Consider the following 25,740-nt stretch of genomic DNA (forward strand, 5'->3'; position numbering starts at 1 on the left):
AAAAAATAGGTGAAGAGTGCTGAACATCTGGGGAGACTTGTCACTCAGATTCCAGGAAACACTACTAGTTGGCAATGAGCAATCATTGATAATAACTTGTGTGAAAATTCTTAGTGAGTAAAGGCAGACGTTCTCTGAACTTACTCCAACCACGCCTAATTCTTGCAGTCACACTAGCATTGTGTTCCAACAGTATTAACAACCTCAACAGATTTAAATACATTTTGTTCACATCCGAGTTCTCCTTGCATTTCTTGCACACACATTGGTTATCTTTAACCCTATCATGATCATGGTTATACCATTCACCCTGAGTCGGTTGAGCCGGCTCTTTCCAACAAATTCACATCCTGAACATTGGCTGACTAGGCATGGAGATTCAAGGTTGCTTGTTATAAATGCAAGCCATTTGAGATTCCAATGACTGACCCCATAACAGTAAGGCCCCAGAATTAGTTTAGCATCCTGTTTCAATGTCCTGAGCCAAATTTTGAGTTTACCATCGCGATATATCTTCCAGCCTAATGGTAGTGCTTGTTCGATGACTTTATGGGTGAAGTCACCTGGGTGTTGCCGAAGGGCATGGCCAAACCAACGAAGGCGTCTGGTAAGAGATCTTTAAACTAACCAATATCAAATGCTTAAAAGTATCACAAAAATTGAATTACACCCAACTAAGTTTAGCGCTTGTTGTTTTTGATCAACTTCTTCATTTTGTTTGATTTTTAAAAAGTTCAACTATTGTTAGGGTCAAATTCACACAGAATTAAGGTCACAGCAAGCTGATTTTTAGTGTTGAACTTGAAAGTGACTATTGAAGTTGAAAGATGCTTTTCAGTTTGAAGTGTGAACATTAATAAATAAGGAACCCAGGCAACACCGAGTATATCTGTTAATCTATAATATAAATCTCCCCTGTGTTTAAATGTATGTTTGCGTAAAACTTTCGACAGAGGCAGCAGATTTTCATGAGATTGGTATTGTTTTGAAGCTCAACCTTTCAGACGACAAATATCGAAAAATTGGCTAAAAATATTAGATCCTTCACCCATAACTGAGCACTTTTCTACAGAAAACGCATTAAAAAAAGAATCCAAAAAATACTCTTCAATCTAATAGGTCCACTTCGTCAACTAAGCTGCAACCTCTTCGCGGTGACTGTTTTACAAATATTTTAACGGAACGTGCTCTGATGAACTCCTTGCACTTGTGCTCTGTCGACATACATATCCCTGACAAACTCGTTTAGCAACAAAATCACACCCCTTCACTGTTGAGGTCCCTAAATGCCAGAAAGCTTTCTACTCTAATAGTTTCTTCCCTCGAACAGCTAGACTTTGGAATTCCTTTCCTGCTATCTGCTTCCGAAACTATACTGATATGCAGAAATTCAAATGTAACGTAAACCAACATCCTGTTAATCTTTCCTAGGCATAGACCTATTTAGTAGCCCCCTTTCTTCCAAGTGGCGATTTGCCTTGTTAGGGATGGAGTAAAAAAAAAAAAAAAAAAAAGAAAAAAAAAGGCATTCTTTGATTTAGGATTGCTCAGCTATAAAGTAAACTGACAGAAGCCATGATCAACTTGCAGGCATCCAACCACATCTTTTACCAGTGCCGCTATGTAACTTAGTTTCGGAAGAGATAGAGTTTTAAAATATGGAGACAGACAGACATAATGCCTTTTATATATTAGATACTAGCGGAGGCCAGGGGTGGGGTGGGTGGGGTAGCTTTGCCCGGGCATAAAATATGCTTAAATATGATATTTTAATTTTTCCAGATTTCGTATATATTATTATAGAGTTGGGATTTCAAAAGGAAAAGAAAAAAAAGTATTTGTGTGCCATCAGTTAGAATCGAAACCAAAACTGTAGCATTTTCAAAGCTGCTGACGTTACTACTGTACCAATGTGACATGCAGATGAACTGATTAAAAATTAAAAATAAACTAAGATATATGTACAAAATATTTAATGATTTTTTTTTTAATTTATACCAATTTTTGTCCCCTTAAAAACTATTTTAAGCTATAAAATAATCCGTAAAAAATTCCAATCATTATAATCCGTAAAAAATTCCAATCATTATAATCCGTAAAAAATTCCAATCATTATAATCCGAAAAAAATTCCAATCATTATAATCCGAAAAAAATTCCAATCATTATAATCCGTAAAAAATTCCAATCATTATAATCCGTAAAAAATCCAATCCTCTAATACCGCTCTGCAACTTTTAGTTTCGGAAGAGATAGAGTTTGAAAATATGGAGACAGACGTATAGTCTTTTATATATGAGATAATACGATTTAACATAATTATGCTAAATTCTTGCGGTATTATTTAACTCTCACTCACTTGTACTCCCCCACCTACTGATCTTTCTTATTAGGCCAATTTGTTTGGATTATCCCCTCTTTCTTTCTTAAAAAAAAAAAAAAAACAAAAACATAGCATCCATGAAGAAAATGGAAATAAACAGAACTAAAGTTCTAAGCAAGAAAGAAAAAAGTTAAAACAATGAAAAATATAATCTATATATTAATACATACAATAGCGCATGTTATTTTCATGCGGGTCGTTTAACTTATGTACTTCCATTTCTTGTAATAAATAATTTGACCAAGAATTATTCATAAGTTTTAGTTTCGGTTTTGATTATAGCTGATGGCACTCTAATCATTTAATTTTTTTATAAATAATTTTATTAAGAATTATTCATAAGTTTTGGTTTCAGTTATAGCTAATAATCTATTCTTTAAAAATAATTTATCAAGAATTCTTCATAAGTATTGGTTTCGGTTTTGCTGATGGTGCTTTAGTAATCTATTTTTTTTTAATAAATAATTTTATCAAGAATTTTTCATAAGTTTGGGTTTTGGCTTTGATTATAGCTGAAGAAACTAATATATATATATATATATATATATATATATATATATATATACTAGCAAAAGTACACATCGTTGACTGGGTTCAAAAACAACCTACAGAAAATGGACACTGATTTATGAAAGTATGATAGGTTATGAAAAGGAAGGGTTGTAAAGAGATAGCTTCGAATTTGGGGGTATCAAAACCAAAGCAAAATATGATGAAAGTATAAATAAAATAAATAAACCCCATAATTTATTATACCATACCTGTTCACACTGAAACACTTATCACAATATTCTGTGGATCTATATTAAAAAACCTTGTTAAACTTGGTGACATATTTCCATTCTATGGAGGTCAGGCGCGAACGAACACCCCCATAATTTTATTATACCATATTTCTTCAAACTGAAACATAATTATCAAAGTATACTTATGCAGATAGATATGAAAAGTCTTTATTAAAGTTTGTGCCTATTTCCATTCTATGGCGGCCAGGCGCAAACGCAGACCCCACAATTTTATTATACCATCCCTATTTAAGTTAAAACATACTTATCAAAGTATTCTTATGTACATCTATATCAAAAACACTTGTAAACGTTTTTTTTTTTTAATTTTTAAATTTTTTTTAATACTTTGTTGACCAGGCGCAAATGCAGACCCCACAATTTTAATGAACCACCGTTCTGCAGGATCAAACATACCCATTCCTGTATCTCGATACATCTTCTATCATTATATGTAATCAGTTTTTTTAAAATGGTCCACCATATAGGAGCCTATTCGTGACCAGAGACAGACACACACACAGCTTTATATTATATATATATATACATACAAAGTTTGGGATTCGGTTGCGATTCATGCTGATGAACCCAAGTCATGTGGATATATTTTATATTTTGGAAATTGCAACTTTATAATATATAAAAATCGATAGAACATTAACTCTATAATAATATATACAAAATCTGCAAGAATTAAATATGATATTTTAAGTGTATTTTACGACCTGGCTACACCGGGCATCCCTGCTAGCTTGGATAAATACTTTTGCAGTTTTAACAAAATAGCTACAATAATATCAGAGCATCTCCATTTACGCTGAACATCTACAGAATGCCTACATCAATATATTACATATAAATGAGTTCTCTGTGGAATATACACAGGTCCCACTAGTTTGTATTATTTGGATTCTGTTCTCATCTTGAAGGCGAGAATAGTAGTCCGATGAATCCAAATAATAGAAAAATTGTCATTAATATGTAGAAGTATTAGAAAGTCTCCAAAAATAATTACAAATCTGTGACAACATCCTTGGCAAAATTACTGCGTACCTTAAGGAGTTGTAGCTCAAATGGCACATAATTATCAGTGCCCTCTATGACCACAAGATCAATGACCGTCTAAAGATGAAGATCTATGAGACTGCTGAGACCTATCGCTTTGTACAACTCAAGAGTGCTTCCTGACAATGAGGAAGTCAATGCAAAGATTTTCCATTATGAAAACCAAATTGCACCACTGGATCTTGGGAATTGCACTGCTCAATCACATCTGTAATGATGACATCCAAAGGTGCTACGTGATTGCTCCTGTTAAGGGCAAGATGAAAGAATGGCCACTAATAATGACGATGACAACTGTTGGGAAAGTCGCTTTTAAATTAGAAATATTTTTAAGCGACCAAGATAGAGCCCGATGGCGAGATGGGTCTTGCACAATGATCTCTGTAAAACCAGTCTTCACCTGAACCAAGCCTGCGATCAAGCCAAGTGAAGACAAAAATACATTGTGAACCCCCCCCACACACACACACAATATTTCAAGACTAACACAAAAGAAAGAAAAATTTGGATCCATATTTTCTCAGTCATGCTCAATTTGTTTTAGACATGGATTCAACCGAGGCAGATTGAACTGACTTCCTCCGAAGGAGGAAGTGTCACAGGAATAATAAATTCACAAGCAATCCCCTGTTGCATGTATATCCTCATTAGGTGACGACTAGTGATGGGACAACTCCAATACCCCCCCCCCCCGTCGATTCAGATGCAAATGATGATTCTGTACTAACTTCTCGATTCCGATACAATTACCGATTCTGATTCCTTATAAATCTTTAAACATAACATATTGTTGTCATTTATTCCCGATTGGTGTAAAAACACGTGTTAAATGTGCAGATATGTTCTGAAATGTAAAAATACATTGAGTGAGGGGGTGGGGGATTATCTATATATTTTCGTTTTACTGATATTTTGAAATTAATAAATATTTACTATTTCATCATTACTACCAGCAGTGAAAGGTTTTGCTTTAAATAATATAAATTAAAAAAAAGAATTAAAAGAATCGTTTTTTGCATTGGAAAATAGGCACAAATTTTCCAAATTCCGTTACCGATTCTGATACCCCTAAAAGTTCTGATTTTTCCGATTCAGATTAATTGTGACGACACTATTTTTGGGGGGGGGGGGGTTGTTCTTTTTTTGCAGTTCTTGCAAGAAGGTATCAAAGTCGTACATACAGCGCTTGGTATTCCCATTCTTCTGTGATCTAACAAAAACCAGGGTGTCAGCGTGATTATGCTATATATACTGTGTTTAATTATCTCTTAGAAAATTTTTAATTTCCCTGTCCGAAGCATATACCTACACTAGGAAGTTGAGTATAGAGAATATCATTATATTTATATATAACTAGCCTGGGTGCCCGGAGGTGTGTGTTGAGCAAAAAAAAAAAAAAAAAGTTGTAGTAGGCAGGCAGGCTTCAACCTATACCACGTGGAAGAAAAAAAAAAAAATGACGTCTTTACTGTTGCGTCCATCGCCAAACTAGAAGTGACGAAGGTTTAAATTAAGGCTAGTCAATCGAAAAGAGGGGATGACTTTCAAAAATACCGGTGAAACAAGGTGACCCCTACCTGTAGAAAAGTGACCAGTTGAAGGTGAAGGAATTAATGATTTTTGGCCAATTTTTTATATTGGTCGTCCGAAAGGTCAAGGTTCAAAACAATACACATCTCATGAAAATCCGTCGCCTCTGTTAAGAGTTTTAGGCATACATACATTTAAACAGACAGGTGAGATTTATATTATAGACTAGCGGGGGGTACCCGGCGTTACGAGGTGTGTGTGTGCTCTTAAATCAAAAAGAAACCCGGGGAGGAGGGGGGTGGGTAAAAAAAGTTTTGGTAAGTTGGTAGGATCGAACCCGAAGCCCTGAGGTGAAGTTGGAAAATAAAGTGAAAAAAAACATGTCACGTTAACCGCTCGGCCAGAAAGAACGAGTTACCAAAATATGTTTGGATTTATTTAAGACAATTGACAGGTGCCCACACTTAATGACGTCAAGTGGAAGTCGTAGAGTTAACATTTTGTGCGAGCGTTACGACGACGTAAGCAATAGCTGTTCTCATATGTCTCCTCTAACAATAAAGGAAAAAAAATTCTAGACTGAGGAAACTTCTAGTTTTGTATCAATCGAGAGTGCCGAATGTGTTTGCCACATCAAAAACCGAACTTGTGTTTGTCCTCATAGGGAGGTAAGAAAATATGGACAGAGAGAAGGGAGGTGCAAACAGAGGATAAGAAAGATGAATCAGGAGATGGAGAGTTTAAGCGAGCAAGAGATAAATAATGTAAAAATTTGTATTTTTTTTATATATTGCAATATTTTGTTTTATATAAAAACAGTGTATGATCACCAAAAATTCCGACGTTCTATCAAATTGAGCCACATTCTGCTAACAACCAATCAGAAATCAGAATTGCCCCATAAAAATATTCAATCTTACAGCATTCCAGCACATAATTTTTTTTGTGTGTCAACACGAGAAAGATCTTTTGCTGTTTGCCTGCAAAAGTTTAAATTCCGAAACTTGTACAACTAGCTACCCACCAAAAACTCTCCATCTCCAGGACTTGTACAGAATAACTACCGATCGAAAACTCTTCTGAAAGTAAACAGTTTTCAATTCAAGATCTCTTCTTTATCATATAAAAGGAACGTTGGCTGTGTGTGTGAGAGATAGTTTGTTCCTATGGACTCTGAAATGGCTGGGCTGATTTTTATGAAATTTCACAGATGTACTTTATGTATCTGGCAATGTTCTTAGATATGTTTTGTGTCAGAATGTCTCTGAGAAGTGTTAATAATCGAAATAATCCTATGAAAGAAAGAACAGACGATTTTGACCAAAGTTAACACCTTATACAGCCTAACATCACAAATGCAATTAAGAATTTTTTATTACCACACAAGCCAAAAGGCCTGACATTCTTTGATATGACAGGAGTGCGTTTGAAATTAATGTTTCTGTTTAGAACACAATTAAACAATGATACTTGATATTTGCATTTTAAACTTTTATTCAAGCCGTTATACATAAAATAATTTTATGAAATGAACAGTAGGTTCTCTACAGTGCAATGTAGACTACAATGTATTGTGGACTACGTCATTGCAGGGAGGCGTGTGAAGCTTCCTCACGATGCATTGCGATGGATCCCTAACTAGAGCAGACAATCTAGTGATGCGACTGAAAAATGACGATTTCACAGATTTTGATGACAATAAAAATATGGAAGGTTGAAACATTCCTTGATTATAATTCAATCCCGGGTAACCTCAGTTCTCTCTGCCAGTTTAACAATTATTTTCAATCATATTACATTACATAACGATAAAAATTTATGCATTAAAAATTATAACATTTCGTTAGATGTGCAAATATTTATAAAAATTGTTTAGTTATTATTAAAATAATTTTTTCTTTTTTGTAATCAAATCTAAACTGATTTTCTTTTGTTCAAGTTGACTTTGGAAAAGTTGATGCACAATATCGATCTCCGTTGAAAGTCGAAACAGAAAAAAAAAAAAAAGCACATCTTCAATATTTACTTCTGACGTGAAACAGAAAGGTGACCTTTTGCAAAGGTAGAAAAAAAAAACTAGTTGATGTATTTTATATTGCTATGAATTATTGAACTTGCAGATTTGCACGTGCTAAACTTTTTTTTTTTTTTTGTAAAGTAACTAGTTGTATTTGCTCGGCGTTGTCCGGGAGTCCTTATTGTTAGCCTTGTTTCGCCCTGCCCCCCCCCCTTTTCCTTTTTTAAACAGGAGTCACCACTTATCAAGGCCCGGAGGCCACTTGAGGATAAGGGTTAATGAGTGCACGAAAGTCAATGGGATAATATCGTAATAATAATTAATATTGGAAATTGGATTACTGAAGGGGACGACCCAAGAACTTGTTCATGTTGGACTTGAAGACGACCATATTGTAGTTAGCTACAAGCAGGGAAACCGAACAGAGTATGGTCCCCTCCCCCTTCATTTGATCGGGATTTTGAAAGTGAAATTTTAGAAACTCATTCTTAACATGGGATGGGAAGGTGGTTTGTAACTATTCTATACTTTCACCTAACAATTTAATAAACAAAATTATCGCAAAAATTGAATTTAACTTGAAAATATAATTTTAAAAATAACCCCACACCATAGATACGTAAGCACCTTTAGTTGTTTCAGAATTTGTACCATTTGGATTATTTGGACCACTATATAGGTATGGACATTAATGGCGGAAAATTGATAGGGGGGGGGGACAATTTTGAAAGCCGGTTTTATCATAATTTTTTGTATGTTTCCGATTACGTTTTAATTGTATTTGAAAGATCAACGTCTAAAGTCGATTTCCAAAAGGAAAAAAAAATTTGTACAAGTTTTAATATTATCTTGGATGTTATTCTCACAACGTTTCGGCCGATAAAACTTCCGACCTTCTTCAGGTGAGTCTTCTGCAACTTGGTGGTCTGTATTAAATTTCAAACTGAATCATTTATTTCATCGACGAAGGTAGATTGTTCTCGTTCCGACAGCCATGACTGGGTAGAAATCCCATACATATTCAAGAGTTTAATAAAACGAACTTGAAGTAGATTACATCAACCGAAATATTGTGAGTATAAACACCGAAGAACATTGTCCGAATTAAATTTAATTATATATATTGGTTATTAAACCAAATTGTTAGAAAATTATAACTTATCGCCAAAAGTTTTATTAGCCGGTTTTATGGTATCCACTCATATGATACTTCGTCTGTGCTATCCTCAAACAGTGGAAAAATCCTTCTAAACCGAGGCATTTTTTTTCAATCCAGAATACCCCGTAAAAAAAAAAAAATAAATAAATAAAAAAATGTATCTAGCGTGGTAAATACAGACTTTCTATTCGACAGTGTAAAGGCTTACAAATTCCCTTCGAATTTTGAAATATCATAAAGTAAGATATTTATGCACTTATGTTACCGTGCTGAAATAATATTGTTTTGAAAGCCATTCTTAATATGGGGAAGGAAGGATGTTTTGTAACTTTTCTATACTTCTACCCAACAATTAAACAAACAATTAAATAATAAATAAATAAAAAGATATCGTGAAACTTGAATGTAACTTGAAAGTACTATTAAAAAAATATATATATAGCACGGTAACATAAGTGCATAAGCACCCAAAGTAAATTTGTTTTTCAACTATTAACGAGCGATTAAAATGGTTCACTTGCTTATAAAAAAAAAAAAAACGGAAATGCATTACGGTGGATTAGTAATAAAAATCTTTGTTGCTTGGAATATAATTTATCAAGAAATGTCGAGTGAATGTTAAAAATGAGTAAATTTTAAATGTATTACTAATTTGTTTTAAGATACATAAAAGGATGAAAAATCTAATCCAGGAGAAGGACGGAGAGGGAGAGGGAAAAATTGATCTTGAGTTTGGACAAGGTGAAAAGCAATGAAAATATACTTTCAAGGTCATGGAGATGGGACAATTTTGGAAAGAAAATGAGTTTCTTTTTTTTACTAAATTACTTGGTGTAAAATCATTTTTTAACTCTGGTCAAAAAGTGAGAAGAAAAAAAAATGTAATTTGTAAAATATTAATTCATTTTTGTTTTAATAGCTTTTCAATAAATAAATGAACATCCAGAGGATTTCAGATCTTGTGGAGTCAGTTTCGAGTATTAACGGAAAATCCAGATGCAGTCCCGGAAATTGCTGAAGCAGTTTACGATTTGATAGTCACTTTATTTTAGGAAGTTTTTCACTTTTTTTTTTTTTTTTTTTGAGCAACAAAAAAAGACACACAAAAAACAACGATTAACCCTAGGCATGCTTAGTATCGTCTGCCCTTTTTTTCTTCTTTTTAATATTTTTAGCAGTTTTAAGTCACAAACAGCTTGGGTTATTTTCTGAACTGATTCTATAAAAACTAAACTCTTCTGGGTAGCCATTTCTTACAAGTACCGACTTTTCTTATTTGCTCAAATGTCAAAAATGTGTTCACAACATTTAAGATGGAAGTTTTACATTTTAGCGAGTAAAAAGAATTTTACTTTAAAATATTTTAATAAACTAATTAAGTTAATAAATGCCATTAGCACCGATACATTTCAGAAAAAAGTGAATATTGTTGATTAAAATATTTTATTTAGTTTCATTTTACAACTTAAAAAATAAATAAATCAGATTAAAAAAAAAAAAGGTTTTAAAACAATGAAACTCCTGACTTAATCAGGTAATATAAAACGAATCACCTTGAAAAGGACAATGTGCGTTTTGTCTTCGGTCAGTGAAGAAGTCATCCTTCCTGATCGAGACTTTTTTTTTTTTTGTTGTTGTTTTGTTTTTTGTAATAAAATGTTCCCTCTTTGGAATAAGGTGTGGAGAGTTTTGGGGGTTTTTTTCACATTAAAAACCAACCTTGTGTCTAACTTTGCCCTCGTGGAGAGGCAAGTGACCAGGAGAATAATTTAAAACCAAGACGGTTGGTTCAACAATGAAAATTGCTCAAAATACATCTGAAACAAAAACAATCAATTCATTTCTTTTCCAAATAATTAAAACTTGGATTTAATTCTTTAAAATCAAATGAAACAAACATTTGTTACGCGTCGCACGGGAAACACGAAGAGAAGACGGGCAATATTGATTGATTTAGTTTGCATTCCCCCTGACTGACGACGAAAGTTGTTGCGATTGATTTTTACTTTCGAAGAACTTTTTTTTCTTTGCTGATAATAAACCTGGTATAAAGTCAGTTTCTTTTTGAGCTCAAAAAGTTATTCTGCTAAAAAAAAAAATTAAAAAAAAAAAAAAAAATGCTCATCCTTTTTATTTTAAAGATGAGATTTTATAACCATTTTTTTTTTTTTTTTAGTCGATCAAACGTGTGGTTCAAAAAGGACAAAATATAAATGAATAATTCTAAAATAATACATGCAATATTATTTTGGTTGTGATGCAAAATACAGACCGTGCTATTTTTCTAGTACGGGTTTCAGGTTACATTTTTGCAGCATCTTTTGTTAGTTAAATTGTTAGGTGAAAGTACAGAATAGTTACAAAACACACACCCTCCATATAAAGAATATGTTTAAATAATAGCGTTACTGTTTCAGCACGGTCCGGATTTTGCATGTACCTTATTTTTAGCATTCCAGTCTCCAAACAGTTTTATTTTTCTACGTATTCTGAGCCAATAATAATAAATTATAATAATAATTATTATTATACGAATATGTTATTTAAATCCACAGTTCCAGATTTAGGGTTACTGTAAGGTATACGTACTTATGCAGAGAAAGCCTCGTGCTTTTTTTTTTTTTTTTTTTTTTTTAATTTCATGTTAAGACTAAATAACGTTATTATTTTAGCACGGTATCTTCTCTGCATAAGCGCCAGAACCCTGATGTCAACGTTATTTAAAAAGCTATTCTTAATATGGGTAGGGTACGGTGTTTTGTAACTATTCTGTACTTTCACGTAACAATTTAATGAACAAATATATCGTAAAAATTGAACTTCACTTGAAAGCATTATTACCCCCCCCAAAAAAAAAAAAATAGCGCAGTAACATAGATGCAGAAGTACCCAATGTTTTTAATGACAATCACTTCTAGGACGTTGTAGATTCAAGCATCACCACAGGCGATAACAACTAATAATAGTATTATTATAATACCATATAGCACTTCTACTCCATCTTGGCTAAAGGAATTAGCAAAATTTACCCTATACGGTAAATACAAGGGCCAGTTCGAAATCTGGTACAGGTTCCAGAGTTCGAAAAGATGCACCTGGCGAAGGTTGGAGGTTACATCGGCCGAGACGTTGTAGATATAACAAGCAAGATTAAAATAGAAATTAGAATCCAAATGAGCTTGAATATTATTTAATCGCATTGACATTGGGCGACAGTAACAATCCACCCACCCAGTCACCCAGCACCCACATATTTAATAAATAAAATATGTTCGTTAAACCAACAATAAGATCGTTTTAATTTATTCATGAACAATTTGTTGCAATTTTTAAAAATCCAAGCCAAGACAAATTGAATTTTTTTTTTTTTTTTTTTTTTTTTTTTTTAAAAAAGATTAAGGTAAATTTTTTACTTGGTTTCTACCTTAACATTTTCCGGTACTAGTGCAATGCACTTATTGATCCGTGCTGAAATAATAACGTTATTATTTAAAAAGCCATTCTTAACATGGGAGGAGAGGAGGGTGTTTTGTACCTATTCTATACTTTAACCTTACAATTGAATAAAAGAAACAAATTTTAATTAAACTTGGAAATACGATTTAAAAAATAGCGCGGATCACTAAGTGCATTAGCACCTGTTTCCCTTTAAAATGTTTTCGGGTATGCTGAAAACGAATATTGCATTTAAATGTTCCGCAAATAAGTAGTTTTCCGGATATCAAGCCATGTAATTCCTTATGCTAAATGTGGTAGGCTTTTAACATAAGGAATTACATTGCTTAATATCTGGAAAACTATTTGTTTGCGAACATTTAAATGCGATATTCATTTTCAGCTACCTGGAAAACATTTTAAAAGTCGTCATTTTAAAAGGAAAATGTTAAGGTTGAAACCAAGTAAAAATTTTCCAAGATTAAATATTTAATTTAAGATTGTGTCTTTGCAACACTGAAAATAATGTTACAAAAAAAAAAAAAAAAACCCGGAAAATATGAATGTGCGTTTTTTTTTGTTTTTTTTTTTTTTTGTGGTGGTGATACCCCACACACATTTTAAAATGATTAACTCCCTAAATCCAAAAATGTCAACTATTTTTTAATGCGTAACCAGGACAACAAAATAAATTTATCAAAACAAATTAGAAAGTTTCTAATAAAATTATTTCTTTATTCATTTCAATTATTAAAAGTAAGGCCACACGGATCGATATATTTTCTTAAAACTCTCCTTGGCTCGGCAACAGATGATGGACTAGAACTTCGATTAATAAACATTTTCACAACACAAACATTTTAACAGCCATTTAAATTATGGGTCATTGTAAGTTGGCATACACTTCCGCCTCGCCTGAAATGTTTGCTTGAACTTTTTAATAAACTATCTAAAAAGAAATACAAAAAAAAAACGGAGAAAAATACTTTTTAAAAAGTAACTTAAGATCGGGCACTGACTATTAAGACCAAATAAGGGGGTATATTTTAAATCTCAGTTACACACCTGCGAATATGGCTGCTTAGTTGATTAGGTCGAATACAGGTAAGATATAATATACGTATATATATAAACATATGTATGTGTGTATTTATGTATAATTGTATATGTGTGTGATTGACACCTGCTAGTCCAACAGCAGCTGTTTAAATAGCTTTAAAAGGAAGGTTTCCTATTTTAGATAAAATTTTAATATTAACTTACCAGATTCTATAAAGACGACAGCGAACAGAAAAAGGGTGCTGAGGGCATAAATCAGCTTCATGTTTTATGATTTTTGTTTTAAAAAGAGGGCGAAAAACAAGAGGTAAGTTTAAAGTTAGTCACGGCGCGCGTCGGACAATAGAGCAAAGTGCGCGAATCAAGACGAGGGAAAAAAAAAACTCGGAGTACTACAGACTACACTGTGAGGTGTCGATGACGTCACCATGCTCAGCCAATCAGGTGCCGTTGGGATCGCTCTTCCTCAACTTCGTTAAGAGATCAGAGGTCACAAGCAAAACCCGGCGACTCGTATTGTTTGTTCTTACGTTGACCTCTTATGTAATATTAGAAGAGAAAGGGGGAAGGGAAGAAAAGTGCGGACAAATTTAAAAGACCCACAGTTAAAATCTACCTATAAAAAAAAAAAATGAAATCAAGATTTAAGCCAAACAAACAGCAAAAAGGTTTAATCCCCGCGGCGCGCACAGACGACTACATTGTCTGAACTCTGCGGTGTGTCACCGGATTCGCGTTTTCGTTGCTATGGTTCATCATCCGGTTTCTTATGACTAGAAAAATTATCGTCAAAAATACAACGAACTAGGGATGACATTGGATTTTAAATTTGTGAAAATTAATATTGTTTTAAATTCAAAATTATATTGAATTCTGCAGAGAAAAATTGCAATTTGTAGTAATTATTAGATTTTTCTCAAAAAAACAATTTAATTTCGAATCTCAAACTACTACTTTTTCATTTTTAAATTTAAAGCCTTATTCTTAATCCGTCATTATACACACACACACACACACACACACACACCTATCATGCAGTAGATGAGGAAAGTTTACTAAACAAAAGCAAATGTAAACTTCAATCTAATATTAATACTTTTATATTAATCCTAATCAAATAAAAAAAGCTTAAAAAAAATGAGAGTGTCTCTTCTTTTTCGGTCTGATGGGATGGGTCTCATGATGTAACCAATAATGTTTGGATAATAAACATACTATATACCTGCTCTGTCCTCCATTGAGCACTCTTTAAACACACGGGTGTCAGTGGATCTACACCTAGGAAACCAAACCTTAAACACCACCATATATATATATATATATATATATATATATATATATATATATATATATATATATATATATATATATATATTGCAGCATTTTTTTTAAATCAAGCAAGCATTATCGATTACAACGGAGATACTTTGCCTTATTATTCTTTTCTTTTCTTTTCTTTTTTTTTTTCGAGTTTGCGTATAACCTTTTTTACATCAAAATCGAAGATATTAATGATACTTCCTTGAGAATCACGAGCACTTTCGATTCAACTACGAATCGTCTTATGGTGAAATTAGACTTTTGCTCCAGTTCACTTTCACCGCAACAATTTCACCAATTCCACCTGAAGATTATATGTAGTCCAATCGAAAGTGCTCGTGATTCTGATGGAACTTTTATCAACATCTTCGATTTTTATATAAAAAAGATTATACGAAAACTAGAAAAAGTTTTTAAAGAAGATATATATTATTTTTTTAATATAATTATCCACTGACACGTGTCAGTGGATAATTATATTTTAAAAACAATATATATATACCGTTCCCTATGTGGGGGTACCGGATTAGTTAAAGGGAGAATTATTCCCAACTCGCATTTAGGTAAAAATGTACTTCGTAAATAATTGAATTCGTTCAAAACATATCGCTAACACCAAAACAAAGAAGCATCTATATATACATATATGTATATATTCACACACACACACACACACACACACATATATACGCGTGTGTGTGTGTGTGTGTGTGTGTGTGTGTGTGTGTGTGTGTGTGTGATGGGAATAATGGAAATAGTATTCCGACGAAATAGAGATAAAAAAAGGAACAAACCAAGTTATGTGTACATTAACGTTTCGTCTTTATTGCGAGACTTCCTATGAATGAATGAAATGAAGAAAACAAAAACACCAGTACAAATATTTGAAAATATATTTTTGATGTAATGAAATGTATGACCGTAGTTCATTTCAGAAACAAACAAAAGATATTTAACAAATAAATGACAAATGTACGGCATAATCACGTTGACACACCGATTTCCGTGGAATCACCGAAGCAAGCATTAAGCAACGTTGAACCTGGTCAGTATTAAATGGGTGACCATTTGGAACTTCCAGGTTCTGTATGTGCTCTCCTCCGCTTATCCTGGCATTGTTTCCAGTCGTCTTGGATTTTTCCTTGTCACTGGACCCAAACAGTGCCGATTCACGGGAGATGTGGTTAGTGATTGCGCAACCCTTTCCTCACAAGTACACGTGCAGCTCACGCTCAGCTGCCCCTACTGGAGGTGTCCTTTGTCTCTCGAGACTGAACGGAGGCGTTAAAATGACAAAAGTCTGTATACCAAATTGTAAGATAGTCAACATCTTACAATTTATTCCTTTAAGTACATTGGCATGCACAATCCTTGGCGGCACCTGTTTCGTGGCGCAAAATCATTCATTTAATTATTATATCAATCGATGAATCTATTCTGCCGTTAACTCACCAGAAGAATTGTGCATGCCAGCGCAAGACGATCAACATCTTGAAATTTGTAATTTCTTTGTTATATGCTCTATAATTACATTGAGTTGCATAAATTAAGGATTGGTATAAATAAAAGGTGAAATATAATTGAAAAAAAAAAGATATATTTACACACACACACACACACACACACACACACACACACACACACACACACACACACATATATATATATATATATATATATATATATATACGGCATAATTGCGTTGACACGCCAGTTCTCGTCAAATCACCAAAGTTAAGCAACTTTGAGCCTGGCTAGTATCTAATAGGTGACCATTTGGGAATTCTAGGCGCTGTGTACTCTCCGCTTATCTCGGCATTTGTTTATAGTCGTACCGTACACGTACACACTTCACTTGTCACTGGTGTTTAACAATGTTGACTCAGGAGAGATGTGGGTGGAGATTGCGCACCTCCTGCCACAATATTTTTACGTGCACTGCAGCACTCAGTCACCCCCCTTCGTGGGTAACTATAGTCTGTTAAAGACTGAAGAATCCCATATACCGTACTTTGGAGTAATTGCGCTCTTTTGGCAACCATGCATATAAAGCAATTTTTTTTAGTTGGCGCAATTACCCCCGGATTTGGCGCAATTACCCCTATATATATATATATATATATATATATATATATATATATATATATATATATATATAAACCTTTGTTCATCTCAAACAAAGCATAATGTGACTGAATTATAAGGCGCTACTACTGTGATAGGGAACAACCTGAGTGGGTAATTTTGCAGCAAGATCTTAAAGTTACTGCTTAAGAATAATTTATAGCATCGAAATTTGCAGTTTTAGCTTTTCATCTGTTTAGCGCGTAGAACTGTCTGCCTGTGGAACTCTGTTCCGCTGGCCTGCTTTCCCATTGACTACAATGCAGTCGTCTTGAAGTCCAATGTAAACAAGTCCTTGTTGAACCGCCCCTCAAATAATCCATTTCTACCCCATTTCCACCACTATTAATACGCTGTTGTCCCAGTGATTACCATACACTCATTAACCCGTATACTTGAGTGGCTTTCGAGCCTTGACAAGTGGTGGCTCCCATGTAAAAAAAAAAAAAAAAAGCCAATAAAATATGGATGTACAATGTCCACACACACCCACGGACACACGCGCGAGCGCACGCGCATATGCATACACACAAACACGTGCACGCACGCGCGTGCGCACACACACACACACACACACTATACAACATGCGTTCTGCTACACACAAGTTTTCTTAACATTCCTAAAATAAACATTTGAATAATTAAGTTCAGAGGTTGAAATTTGATATCATTCTTTTTTGTCAATTAAAAAAAGAATAGCCTGTATTGTTTCTATTAAACAATTGTCATGGTTATTTGTCGACAAACGGATTTCATTTCCTCTTTTTAAAGGCGCGCGTTAGTAGTCGTTGATTTGAACGACGAGAAGTGACCGCCGACTGCCCGCCCCCTTCTCCTTTTCGACGACTTATGTGTCCTTGACCTAAATCGTGCAATATTGAAGATTGAAATGGATGAAAAATAATTTTTTTTTATTATTTTATCGACTTAAAAAAAGATAACGTTTCTTTTTTTTTTTTTTACATTTTAATTGTCTTTTCTTTTCCTTTTTTTTTTTTTACATCTGTATGTATCTTTTTTTAACATCTGCGTGCATTTTTTACCCACAATAAAATATATTTATTTTGTCCTTCGTTTTCTTCAAGGGTCAAACAGAAAGATTCAGAAGTCTATTCTCGGTAACTTGTTTTTCACGCTTGAAAGGAACAGCTTGCAAGACATTGATTAAAGAAATGGTATTTCCCTTCTTGGCATCCAACTGTGAAAAATGTCACCTACATCATACGTATATCGATATCTGCCTTCTTGATTCTTTTATAATTTATTTATATCTAACATATAAAGTTATATTGTCGGTTTTTCAAAGTCACACCCAAGCTGACAAATCAAACCTTACTCCAACTAACCAATTTTCATTTGTTCCTATTTACTTGCCTGCTCGCGAGGGCAGAGTTAGACACACGGTCGGTTTTTAATGTGGGGAAAATCCAGCTCTCAAAAAGGGGCACTCTGGATTGAACAACAAAAAGGAACAAAAATAAAAACTGTTTCAGTCAGTCAGAATGATTTCTCCTCCACTGGCCGAGGACAGTACAGGTGAAGTAAGTGTAGCATCAGGACAGACCTGTAACGTCACAGGAACAAACAAACAAAGGAAATAAAAAAATAAATCCATAAAAATAAAAACTGGAGATACCACTGTTATATTACGAATAAGCGATTGGTGGCGAGAAGGAACCAGACACACAATATGTATTTAAATTTTAAATGATTGATTTCTCGATTGTTTATTTATAAAATTAAACTTAATGAGAAAGTAAAATAAACAAAATGTTCAAAGTTCGTAAGGATGTGAGAAAGTTCAGGAAAGAAGAGTTTCATCGTAAGGTTAATGTTTGTGCTTCTTAGGAGAGAAAAGTCGAGCGCAAATATGAAATTGTGATGAAATATGAAGTGAGAATGTTAGTTCTTGCTGTTGGTGTTTCCACGTGGAGAAATTGATGGATGATGTGCGTGAAAGTGGGTTTAATGTCGGGGGGATGGGGGAATCCGACAGAGCCGATGATTATCTCATGCTGTAGATCTGCTGTGACTCTGAGCGACTGACTTTTCGTCGCGACGGCTACTGTTTTTATAGTGGTGTTGCGGACGTAGGTGAAGACAACGGGCAAATTGATAATTAGCTTATATTTTGCTATTTTAATTGTGTTTGTTTATTGTGTCTTAATGCGATGTAGGGAATCGTCTGTTTGATGTATGTATGCATGTGTTATATTGATTTAAAGCTGAAAAAGTTGTGAATATAACCTAGTTTGTGTTGAATTGTTGCAATGTTTTGTGTAATATTTATTTGCATTAGTATGGTATCTAAGTTGTGTTTGCTGTGATGCTTGTGTTTTAATTTTGGTTTTCTCTTTTGTTGTGCTTTATCTAGCGGTTTTCTTGGTTGAAGTGATGTGCGAGCTATTCTATTGATGTGCGTATGTGAGAGAATGGACTTTGAGATTGTTGTGTGTATTTATTAAGTTAATTTGTATTGCATCGACGAACGTCTTTGTCTTATCGTCGCCATTATTGACTGTCGCAGCCGCTGCTGCTGCTTTCTGGATTAATCATGTGAATATTGAGGGATATGCTAATATAACACCACTTAAACAGTTCAAATACAAACTTATAAAAATATGTTCAAGTCAAAATGGTTTCTTCTAAATTCCTCTTTAAAGTAAAACAAACTATTTGGTATGTTAAAATGAATATGAAACAATATCCCTTATCATAATGCATAACCGACCCGTAAGATTAGAACATTCGTCTTTAACATTAAAATTAACATTGACAATAAACTATGGTCCCCACCAAATATTCTTAAGCAACAAAATTATGACTGACACAACTTCAGAAAAATTAAAAACTGCGTAGATAAAAAGAAAAAGACCCCACAACTGACTCAATGATTAGTGCAATATCCCCTTTCTTTGTTTTTCTATTTTTTTTTCCGAGTTCTCCACTCTCAGCCTGATTTTTTAATTTTTTTTTTTTTTTTTTTACTGTTGTTTCATCCCAAACAAGGCACAGTGCCACTTTGACATAAGAGGCTACTATTTGGGATAAATTTGCAGGGAGTAGGGAGTTGAGCAGCGAGATATCTGTTTATATTACACTTTAACTTCTGCATGACAGTACAAGCAGGGACCCGGATGGAATTCCAAAGTGTAGCAGCTTAAAGGAAGAAACTATTAGAGGAGAAGATTTTTCAGCATATAGAGATCTTTACAATGAAGGGGTGGAATTTTGCTGCTTGTCTAGTTAGTCAGGAGTATTTACGTCGAGGGGGTACAACTGATTCGTCAGAGCACATTTTATTAAGGTTGTCATCAATGATTGTACATCAAAACAACACAATATAAATGCGGGTGTACCACAAGGGTTGATCCTTGGACCTTTATTATTCCTGATATTCATAAATGACTTCCCTGATGAAATTGTGTCTGAGAGGGAGATATTTGCTGATGACACCATGCTCTATAACAGACACACGGGGAAAATCAATGAACACATATCTAAGGGAATGGCTGAAACCTTAGAAGAAGACCTTCAATCTGTAGTGAAATGGAGATAAAAATGGATGATAACATTTAATGCTACTGTCACGACCCGGTTAATGGATGACCGAATTGATTGGCAATCAGATCGAGACACATAAATTTATTTTATTTGATATCCAATATCTTATATTTATCTTCGGTTAATCGTCGGATGTCGGATCAACCAGCGAAATATATCATAAAGGGGAATGGAACAACAGAGCAATGAATGACGAAGTAAACACTCAATCAACGTTTAAAATTCAATAAAGACTTTTATATACAAAAAGGAAGAAGAAAAAGCTCCGATAAAAAGAATGAATGAGATAGACGCATTTTGGGGATGTTTGCCAGATGTATGCGACATGCAGTTACAATACAATATGTATAAAAGTTTGTGGATAAGAAAAGATATTGGCATGAAATAGGCCAAACTTAGCTGTTTTTTGTCCGTTAGGGTAAACACGGATCATAAGTCCACAAACACGATATCCAAGAAAAAAGTTGAGATGGCGAAAGTCTATCTCTTCCTCGAATCTTAGTTCCAAAGAAGAATATATGTGAGTTCAATCGGCAATACGATTGTATTTGAATAATAATCCGCAATTCAATTGATTCAAATCTCAATCTTCGATAAGGTTCGATTCTCAGAGATAATGTTTGTACACCGGGCTGTATCGCTTCTTTTCGCCAACTGTTTATTTCTTATTTTCAAATCCCTCGTGGTCCGCTTTTCCTGCCACAAATGTTCGCTGTCTGGTTGCCATGATGACGTATTTCCGCTCGTTACGGCGATATTCACACCCAACCTCTGTCTCACTTCCCTCAGCCAAGTGACTGCCACGCCACATCATTTACAGAGAGAGGGGGTTGTCTGGCTGATTAGATTTTAAGAAGAGAGAGATATATATATAGAAAGTAAGTCTTAACGCCAGATAGATAGATAGAGAGGTAGAGAGATTGAATGTTCGTTTTGCTCTGACGTCACACTACTAAGACCAAACTTCTTTCCTTTAATAATTAAAAAACGTTTTCTCAACTACTGATTGTCATGACTAATGTTATATTACAAAACTGAGCGTATGGAAGCAAGAAAGAGACAAACGAAAAGGTTGCGTTTAAACCTTTTATTTAAAGATAAAACGATCATGAAACGAACTGCTTGGTGTGTCAGGATCTTCTGGCGGCGGCGGTGGGAATGCTGGTCGGGTGTTAATGTTACTCTGGTGTTATGGTCAGGCTGATGCAGGGGCGGTGATGTCAAGGGCGTGATTTATGTGTTCTGGTGTCTGGAATACGTATGCAGTGGCGGTGATGACAGGAATGTGGGTTAGTGTTCTGGTGTCTGGGATATGGGTGTGGTGGCAGTGGTGAAGAATAAGTAGTCTTCAAAGCTGTTGTCTGGTAGCACAAGGGGGTTGGCGGCGATGGCGGAAGAGGAGTAATGTTAATAGCAGGTGTCGCTTATTGAAGGTTTATGACGGTAGCTGCTGCTATTGGTGGTACAAACCTTGCTGTCTGGTGAGCTGTGGTGATCTGGCGGTGGCGGCGGAAGGGGATTTGTCTTCAAGGCTTGCTGTCCAGTATCACGAGTGAGATGGCGGTGGCACAGTAATTTTAATAGCTGTTGTCGCTGGCGAGGGGTTAACAGCTGCTGGCTGGTGACTGAGCGAGGTTCGCAGCTTGACAGCCTGGGCTGATCTGCTTGCTTGTCAAAAAAGCTGTCATTTTTATACTGGTGATGCGGATGTAGTTGTAGACAAAGGTGGGTTTTATCGTTGGTCGTTGTTTTCGTTTTTTATTTATGTTTGTTTTTTATGTTTTAATGTATTGTAGGGAGTCGTCTGTTTGATGTTTGTATACATGTGTTATATCAATTTAAAGCTAAGAAAGTTGTGAATGTGTTCTAGTAGGTGTTGTACTGTTGCAGTGTTTTATGAAATAGTTATTCATGTTTATATGCTGCCGGAGTTGCGTCTGTTTTGATGTTTGTGTTTTGTATTTTGACTTTTCTTTTGATGTGCGGCTTCCTCTGGCGGTTTTCTTTGTTGAGGTCAAGTACTTGAAACTTCTTCATTTAAATTCTTCAACTTAACATTCACAGGCAACGTGAATTGAAACAACTACATTGAGGATATAGTTAAGGTTGCTGCAAAGGAGGTTGGCTCTCTCTACCATGCTAGAAAGTTACTCACACCTGAGAGTATCCTATATCTCTACAAAGCCACCATTTATCCATGCATTTTGGCTGGTGCATCTGCCAATAGTCTATCACTCTTAGACAGCGTCTAAAAAGTCTCCAATCTAATATATCCCACACTATCAACCAAACTCTATTCTCTGTCCCACCATCGCCGAAATGTTGCATCTCTGTGCCTGTTTTGTTAATTCCTACCCTCTGATGAGAAGGAAAGTATTTCTTTGAAACTCCGCGGATTAAGGACTATCCATTTATCAAGTGTTTCCTTTTCAGATTAAATATGTTTTTAACTCTTTTTCAAAGTGTTTTTAACATGTTTTATTAACTGTTTGCTCTTATTATAAGCTCTATCTCCTATTTGGTTTTATCGAGCTTTTACATCTGGTTGAGATTACTTTATAAATATTAATTCTTTAATATTTATAATATACTTTAGTTTTACCATCTTGGATCATTTTGGTAAATTTAACTGGAATTTTTATTTTATATATTTTACTAGCAGGGGTGCCCGGCGTTGCTCGGGTGTTTGGAGGTGTATGCTGTGCAAAAAAAGCAAAAAAACAAAAAAAATGGTTAATTTTTTAAAACTTTGACCCCTATTATGACCCCTTAAAATTTATTGATTCGGGCTCAAATCACTTTATTAAGTTAGATCCAGGTTCAATGAACCTATATCTAAAATTTCAAGTGTCTAGACCCAAAATTGTCGGAGGAGTTTGGTAGAGTTCTTAAAGGTCAAATCGTTGAAATTTGACCCCTTAACAGCCAAATTTCTGGCTGACACCCGTCACATCGATTTTCCCAAATCTCAGTACCCGGTATTTCAAATTTCGAGTCTATAGACTAAAAATTGACAGAGTTATTGCGTAGGGAAATGTACACAGACAGACAGACACACAGACAGAAAGACAGACAGACACGTTCACTTTTATATATATATAGATATATATATATATTATATATATATATATATATATATATATATATATATATATATATATATATATATATATATAAAGACAGAGGGAGGGAGGGAGAGAGAAATATATATCAATCAAGGCAATAAGAATGAAAAGTTTTCCAAGTGTAAGCTTAAAAATACTATAAATAATAATATTTATATATTAATCCCAAAAAAAAGCTCGATACAAACTCAATAAGAAGTAGAGCTTGTCATGAAAAAAATCAAAACTGTAAATTAAAATTTACAAGGAAATTCATGTTTGACAGAATGCTCCAAAACAATTTTCAAGAAACGTTTAATCCGCAGAGTTTTAAAGAATGTTATTCTTCTCTTCACAAATATATTAGCAAATTATTTTTATAGCTGAGTTAAAAATTTGCTGGTTATGGCGTTAAACGAAACGGCTATTTATGATGATTTATCATAAAATGCAAAAACAAAAAAGATGTTCATGTCACACTTCATTTCCTTTTGATGGATTGATTGTTGCTATTTCTTCTGATGAGTTAAGGGCATCATAGATTCACTGATTGATATAATAATTAAGCGATTGATTTTACGCTACAAAACAGACACTGTTAAGAATTGTAAAAGTCAACTGAATGAAAGGAATGAATTATGAGATGGTCAGCATCATCGATTTTGGAATAAAGTTTTTGGTCATTTATTCTCTCTCTATATATATATATGTGTGTGTGTGTGTGTGTGTGTGTGTGTGTGTGTGTGTGTGTGTGTGTGTGTGTGTGTGTGTGTGTGTGTGTGTGTGTTTGTATGGAAATAGGTATAATTATGAATATCTCCAGATTCAAATAATCCTTATATATTGTGAAATTTACTTCATGTATGAAAATATATATATATATATATATATATATATATATATATATAACTACTTCATTTACTCACATAAATTGAATATACGAAAGTATAGATTTATGCGTAAACTTTAAGTATTTACTTCAAAAGTGCTCAATACGTAGGTAGAGCTAGTTAGTAATTTATAAAATATATATGGCGATTAAGCTACACTGAATATTCTGCGTTTCATCCACTATAGGATTCAGTGAATCTATTATGCCCTTAACTCATCAGAAGAAATAGCAAAAATCATATATATATATATATATATATATATATATATATATATATATATATATATATATATATAGAGAGAGAGAGAGAGAGAGAGAGAGAGAGAGAGAGAGATGTTTATTTTGGTTTTTAGCCATATGCTTTGAATGGATTCAATTATTTACGAAAGTGCATTTTTACCTAAATTCAACTTGGGAATAATTTTCCCTTTATATTTTAAAAATAATATATATATATAAGGCAATAGGATTTCAATGTTTACCAGTGTTCGAACATGTTTTCCCTCATATATACACACCCACATGTATGCATGCACATATGCACACACACACGCACGCATATACACATCCTCATACACACACACACATGTACGCATGCACATATGCACAGACACATACATATATTCACGTTCACGTATATACTCATATTCACGTGCATACACACACACGCTAATGTATACACATGTACGCACACATACGCTCACATGTACGCACACATGGGAAACGTCACTTCCCCTGAAAGGAATTCTGGACATGCGCAGTCAGAACACTCACCCCGATATATAAAAGTCCACAACACCATTCAATTTCCTCTTTTCTTCCCTTTTTGCCTGGGTTCATCAACCAGGCAAGTTCGGCGTCCATAGCTCTTGGCTTGAAGACTTTTCCACGTAGACAACTGCTATCATGAACGCACGGTTTTGCTGAGGAAAACACTACCTTTCTATTTCCCTTTCTACGTGCGGGACAGCTATTTCTCGTCCTCGACTTCATTCCTTTCTTTTCCACACATGTAGTCGTCAATGCCTGAATGAACACGTGTTTCACCTAAACAATTTTATTTTCAACAGAAAATAAACGACATGTTTATTCTATCCAGCAATTGAGTTTTTGTTTCCTTCATTCCATTCGTTTCATTATTTTCTTTTGTAGCGAGTTAGGATATTTATATTCTGGTCCGCAATGCCAGATAAAGCAAGAGTAAACTTAAATCTGATATAAATATTAATAAATATTTTTATATTGATATTTTAATCCCAACCAAATAAAAAAGCTAAATGCAAACACAATAGAGAGTAGAGCTT

At 34.2% G+C, this 25,740-nt stretch overlaps 1 protein-coding gene across 1 annotated transcript in view; it reads right to left on the reverse strand.

Annotated features, from left to right (window-relative positions):
- Window positions 1-14,156, reverse strand: part of LOC145252430 (UPAR/Ly6 domain-containing protein crok-like) — an 81,302-nt gene extending 67,146 nt beyond the window's left edge. The window contains exon 1 of the mRNA XM_080111827.1: window positions 13,637-14,156. Within this exon, the coding sequence (XP_079967953.1) occupies window positions 13,637-13,697 (61 nt within the window). The 5' untranslated portion in view covers window positions 13,698-14,156. The remainder of the gene's footprint in view (window positions 1-13,636) is intronic.
- Window positions 14,157-25,740: the final 11,584 nt, after the last annotated feature.

The sequence above is a fragment of the Euprymna scolopes genome, chromosome 29 (assembly GCF_053919585.1).
Source record: "Euprymna scolopes isolate OS-2025 chromosome 29, ASM5391958v1, whole genome shotgun sequence".
Taxonomy (NCBI): Eukaryota; Metazoa; Mollusca; class Cephalopoda; order Sepiida; family Sepiolidae; genus Euprymna; species Euprymna scolopes.